The sequence below is a fragment of the Oncorhynchus masou genome, chromosome 24 (assembly GCF_036934945.1).
Source record: "Oncorhynchus masou masou isolate Uvic2021 chromosome 24, UVic_Omas_1.1, whole genome shotgun sequence".
In the NCBI taxonomy this organism is placed as follows: Eukaryota; Metazoa; Chordata; class Actinopteri; order Salmoniformes; family Salmonidae; genus Oncorhynchus; species Oncorhynchus masou.
Window position 1 is genome coordinate 10,821,924 of NC_088235.1, and position 6,465 is coordinate 10,828,388.

Sequence of the window (6,465 nt, forward strand, 5' to 3'; positions counted from 1 at the left end):
CTGAGCACCCTGTTTCCTCAACACAATCCCCCACCCCACTGAGCCTCCTGTTTCCTCAACACAATCCCCCACCCCGCTGAACACCCTGTTTCCTCAACACAATCCCCCACCCCACTGAACACCCTGTTTCCTCAACACAATCCCCCACCCCACTGAGCCTCCTGTTTCCTCAACACAATCCCCCACCCCACTGAGCCTCCTGTTTCCTCAACACAATCCCCCACCCCACTGAACACCCTGTTTCCTCAACACAATCCCCCACCCCACTGAGCATCCTGTTTCCTCAACACAATCCCCCACCCCACTGAGCACCCTGTTTCCTCAACACAATCCCCCACCCCACTGAACATCCTGTTTCCTCAACACAATCCCCCACCCCACTGAGCACCCTGTTTCCTCAACACAATCCCCCACCCCACTGAGCCTCCTGTTTCCTCAACACAATCCCCCACCCCACTGAACATCCTGTTTCCTCAACACAATCCCCCACCCCACTGAGCACCCTGTTTCCTCAACACAATCCCCCTGGTTCTGTTTTCATCTCTTTTCACAGTCCAGATAGAACCCTGGCTCCCAAATGGCACCCTATTCCCTACACTGTGCCCTCGTTTTGACCAAGACCAAAAGTAGTGCTTTATATAGGGAATAGGGTGCCATTTGGGACGCAGGCCCTTCTATTATAACCACACACCTCCTGCACTTTTCAATGTCTTCTGTGTCCAGCGGTGTGATAGTGGAATCAGACAGAGAGTGTGGTGGGAGACATGTGGGTTCAGTGTGACCGCTTCCCTGCTTCACTTTCTACCATTCACAATACAGACACACACAACCACAGCAGCTTATCAGTCCCACCACATGGATCAAACAACAGGTACACTATGGAGCCATCAGGTGTCTGATTAAGACCAGGAGGAGGGAAGGGGAGGGGAGGAGGAGGGGAGTGGAGGAGGGTAGGAGTAGGAGGAGGGGAGGGGGAGGGGGTGGAGGAGGGGAGGGTAGGAGGAGGAGGGGAGGGGAGGGGAGGGGAGGGGGGGAGGGGGGAGGGGAGGGGAGGGGAGGGGAGGAGGAGGGGAGGGGAGGAGAGGAGAGGAGAGGGGGGGGAGGGGAGGGGAGGAGGAGAGGAGGGGAGGGGGTGAGGGGAGGAGGAGGGGAGTGGAGGAGGGGAGGAGGAGGAGGGGGAGGGGAGGAGGGGGTGGAGGAGGAGGGGAGGGTAGGAGGAGGAGGGGAGGGGAGGGGGTGAGGGGAGGAGGAGGGGAGTGGAGGATGGGGAGGAGGAGGAGGGGAGGGGAGGGAGTGAGGGGAGGAGGAGGGGAGTGGAGGAGGGGAGGAGGAGGGGGAGTGGAGGGGAGGAGGAGGAGGGGAGGGGAGGGGGAGGAGGGGGTGGAGGAGGAGGGGAGGGGAGGGGAGGGGAGGGGAGGGGGAGGGGAGGAGGAGGAGAGGAGGGGAGGGGGTGAGGGGAGGAGGAGGGGAGTGGAGGAGGGGAGGAGGAGGGGAGGGGAAGGGGTGAGGGGGGAGGAGGGGGAGGGGAGGAGGGGAGGAGGAGGAGGGGAGGGTAGGAGGAGGAGGGGAGGGGAGGGGAGGGGGGAGGAGGGGAGGGGGTGAGGGGGGAGGAGGGGAGGAGCAGGAGAGGAGGAGGAGAGGAGGGGAGGAGGAGGAGAGGAGGGGCGGAGGGGATGAGGGGGAGGGGAGGGAGAGGAGGAGGAGCCATGAGATCTTTGATAAAGGGAAGGAGGAGGAGGAGGAGGAGGAGGAAGAAGAGGAGGAGGTTAGGGGGATGGAGAGGTAGAAAACAGCAGTTAAAAAGTGCCTTGCTGTTGTAGGCAATATAATCATAGTTAGCCTAGTAATATGTCCCTGTCTTTGGCTATAGGCTATTTGAAAACACATTGACATAATGCTGTGAGGGTCAATGCAATGCAAATAGGGAAATCTGTTCAGTAGAAACATATCGTCTGCATCTCAAATGGCACCCTATTCCCTATGTAGTGCAGAACTTAGAAATAAAACAGTGCATTGTATAGGAAATAGGGAGTCGTTTGGGACACAGTCACCGTGTAAAGCACTTCCAATCCGTCACAGCAGGAATGGATGTGTCAGTGGAATGTGACAGGGACATATCCATCACCACTAGTCCTCTCTACACATGAGTAATGGACAGAACGCTCCCAATGAAACCTCTACATAATAGCCCCTGGAAAATGACTCATTTCATTATCAACTAAGTTACAGCAGAACATTCTAAAGTGCTCTAGTTTCTCTTGGTTCATTATTCAGTCAATGGCCATACAGCGGCTGGAGTCTGAATTCAGACCAACAAGACTATCCTATTTTTAAACTGTTATTTTGTAAAACAAATTGTTATGAAACGAAGTTTAAAAAGTGAAGACTTGAATGAAAAAAATAGGATAAGTGAGTGGGTACGACAAGTGTTTGATACGACGCTCACATGCCCCACAGGCAGCGGTGGTAACCACTAGGATAGACAAAACCCCAGGGCATGACTGTGTTCTTACCTGAAGCATTAGGAGGACACACACACACACACACACACACACACACACACACACACACACACACACACACACACACACACACACACACACACACACACACACACACACACACACACACACACACACACACACACACACACACACACACACACACACACACACACGTGTCCTTACCTGTGGCATTGGGAGGACACCTGTTGAAGGCCAGTTCTCCTGAAGGTGTTCTTCTCCACACCATGGATACAGTGTAGTCCTCCAGACAGATCTCATAGGGCGCTGGGGAGGGAACCGTACAAAACACATCGCTGGGTTATTGCTGACTCACCAATATGAATAGGCCAGAAGAGGCTGGTGGGAGGAGTTACAGGAGGATGGGCTCGTTGTTATGGAATTTTTGGAACGGAGTCAAACGTGGTTTCCATCAAGGGTTGGAACTGGTTCAGGGAACAGAACCGAAAACCGGAAAATAACAATGAGGAACGGAACCCGAACCATAAACTAAAGTTATCTATACTCTTCCGGAAGAGAACCGTTATCTTAAAAGCATGCAAACTGGTTAAAAACTTTATTTTATGTTCCGGGCATTTCTGAGTGACAGCCTTCAGTCTGTCACTCAGAAATTATGATGATTATTAATATTATTATTATGATTATAATAATGATTATAATAAGAATGGTTATTATTATTATGATTATTATAAGAATGGTTATTATTATTATGATTATTATAAGAATGGTTATTATTATGATTATAATAATGATTATAATAAGAATGGTTATTATTATGATTATAATAATGATTATTATAAGAATGGTTATTATTATGATTATAATAATGATTATTATAAGAATGGTTATTATTATGATTATTATAAGATGGGTTATTATTATGATTATTATTATGATTATTATAAAAATGGTTATTATTATGATGATTATTATGATTATTATTGTTATTATGATTATTATAATGATTATTATAATTATTGTAATGATGATGATGATGATGATGATTATTATTATTATTATTATAATGATTATGAGTATTATTATTATAATAATTTTTAGTGTTATTATTATTGCAGTGTCTGCCTGCCAGCTGGACATTTTTGCCAGTGGGGGTGTGTCTGTGTTGAGTCTACCTGCCCCTCCCCTGTGAAGCATAGGCTACTGTAGCCTACTGACAACGTCACAAGTGTAATTCAGAAATTAGGGAGAGATGTTTAATCAAAGAAGAAATGATTTACTTTTTCAATTCTAGTGCTGCTCTGCACACACAAGCTAGTTAGTTAGCTCGTTAGCTCGTTAGCTCGTTAGCTCGTTAGCTCATTAGCTAGTTAGCTATTAGCTTGCTAACATTTGCTCTGGTCCAATGCTAAACCAACTCAGATGTTCAAAGATATTCAAAGCTCCTCCATAGAAGCTGCTCCTCCTCTGTGTGTCTAATTTAGATAAGGATGTCATAACAAGATGCCCAGCGCTTCAAGGCACGCTTCCTCCAAACTCTCTCGCTCTCCCTCACCCTCAAAATGTCAGTTACATCTCGCGCCCTACACTGTGACTGGCAGCACAGTGTGTGTTTGTCTTTCATTACGATTAAACCATGCTGTTATGGCAAAATACAATTTGCTATTAATGTTAAAAATATTCAGATTTCAGATTTTTTTAAAGGAACAGAAAGGAACAATTAAAACCCATCGTTTGTTGGGGCTCAGAAACGGTTCAGAACTTTATTTTGCTGGTTGAAACAGTGGAACAGAACCCCAAAAATAATAAATCTGTTTAGGACAAAACAATTGGAAAATAATTTTAGTTCCAACCCCTGGTTTGATACCATTCCATTAATTACAAGAAGCCTGTCCTCCTATATCTCCTCCCACCAGCCTCCTCTATAATTGCATAAGTGTAGACTAGATTGTAACTAGATTGTAATACATGAACATGCTGTAGTTGTAAAATGGTTTCTTTGTGTTGGATTAAACTGCTTAAAATAGAACTGGTCTGAAAAAGATTGATAATGGGAACTGCTTCCCTACAGTCCTTACTCCTACTACAGAAACAATGCCACTCTTTACAGGGTGATAATGGTCAAACAAAAGATTGTATTTGCATTAATCGCCGTGGTAGCGAACAGTCTCCATGGAGATAAAAACAGGTGGGTTAATCAACACCATCAATTAATATTAAGATATTAATCATACATTAGGACCTAGACAAAATAACACTCTCTTATTCTCTCTCTCGCTCTTTATCTCTCACTTATTCTCTCTCTCGCTCTTTATCTCTCACTTATTCTCTCTCTCTATTCTCTCTCTCTCTTTGTCTCTCTCTCTATTCTCTCTCTATTCTCTCTCTCTCTTTGTCTCTCTCTCTATTCTCTCTCTCTCTCTCTTTATCTCACTCTCTTATTCTCTCTCTCGCTCTTTATCTCTCTCTTATTCTCTCTCTCTCGTTATCTCTCTCTCTCTCTATCCTCTTTCTCTTTATTCTCTCTCTCTCTTTATCTCACTCTTATTCTCTCTCTCTCTCTCTCTCTCTCTCTCTCTCTCTTTGTCTCTCTCTCAATTCTCGCTCTCTCGTTATCTCTCTCTCTATCCTCTTTTTCTTTATTGTCTCGCTCTCTATTCTCTCTCTCTCTCTCTCTCTCTCTCTCTCTCTCTTTATCTCACTCTCTTATTCTCTCTCTCGCTCTTTATCGCTCTCTTATTCTCTCTCTCTCTATTCTCTCTCTCTCTTTATCTCTCTCTCAATTCTCGCTCTCTCGTTATCTCTCTCTCTCTATCCTCGTTCTCTTTATTCTCTCTCTCTCTTTATCTCACTCTCTTATTCTCTCTCTCAATTCTCGCTCTCTTGTTATCTCTCTCACTATCCTCTTTGTCTTTATTGTCTCGCTCTCTATTCTCCCTCTCTCTCTCTCTCCCTCTCTTTATCTCTCTCTCAATTCTCTCTCAACTCTTTCTCTTTATTATCTCACTCTCTATTCTCTCTCTCTCTCTCTCTCACTCTCTTATTCTCTCTCTCTCTCTCTTTATCTCTCTCTCTCTTTTAATTTATCGCTCTCTATATATTCTCTATATATTCTCTCTAACGGCTTCCTCTTAAAGCTACAGTCTGTGATTTGGGAAGCTGTTCAATGGTCATTTCAATTCTTGATGTTTACCCATTGGTTGTAGAAGAATAGACAACAACCTACAGTATACATATCTCATGAGTTTAGCACAACTGTCAATCTTTATCGTAACCCAAAATAGAAGCTTTTTATTACTCCGTTGTTGAATTCATTGTTGAATTGCAAATTATCTTTCCAGGCTCTGTCTATTTTCAGAGCTGAAGCTGGGTTGCCTACCCTCTGCTTTATGTAAGTCTTATCGGTTCCTCCTACAGGAACAGAAAGGCACGTCACTCTTCCTCAGCGAAGAGGAAGATCATTATCTTCACTCCACACTTCCAGTTAATTGACTCTTGCAGTCTCACTTATAGTGGTTATGGGGTTATCGTTACCTGGGCAACGCTGGTCACTGCACTTGCGGACTTCATCCCCTGTGCCCTCGCACTGTTGCCCGGTGACCGCTGCCCCCTGGCACACCCGCGCCCGCCTCTGCCAACCCCCATCACATGATTTGGAGCAGCCACTCCAAGGCCCCCAGGGATTCCACTGGCCATTGGCTGAGGAGGAGAGACAGATCAGTTAAACCATTGGCTGAGGAGGAGACATTGGCTGAGGAGGAGACAGATCAGTTAAACCACTGGCCATTGGCTGAGGAGGAGAGACAGATCAGTTAAACCACTGGCCATTGGCTGAGGAGGAGAGACAGAACAGTTAAACCATTTGCTGAGGAGGAGACATTGGCTGAGGAGGAGACAGATCAGTTAAACCACTGGCCATTGGCTGAGGAGGAGAGACAGATCAGTTAAACCCCTGGCCATTGGCTGAGGAGGAAAGACACACCAC

General features: G+C 45.9%; 1 protein-coding gene across 1 annotated transcript in view; it reads right to left on the reverse strand.

Annotated features, from left to right (window-relative positions):
• The window catches only part of LOC135513390 (adhesion G protein-coupled receptor B3-like), a 100,515-nt gene extending 94,334 nt beyond the window's left edge, over nt 1–6,181 (reverse strand). The window contains exons 1-2 of the mRNA XM_064936314.1: nt 6,015–6,181; nt 2,688–2,789 (exon numbers count right to left, since the gene is read on the reverse strand). Coding sequence (XP_064792386.1) covers nt 2,688–2,751 — 64 coding nt within the window. The 5' untranslated portion in view covers nt 2,752–2,789; nt 6,015–6,181. The remainder of the gene's footprint in view (nt 1–2,687; nt 2,790–6,014) is intronic.
• Between the last annotated feature and the right edge of the window lie 284 nt (nt 6,182–6,465).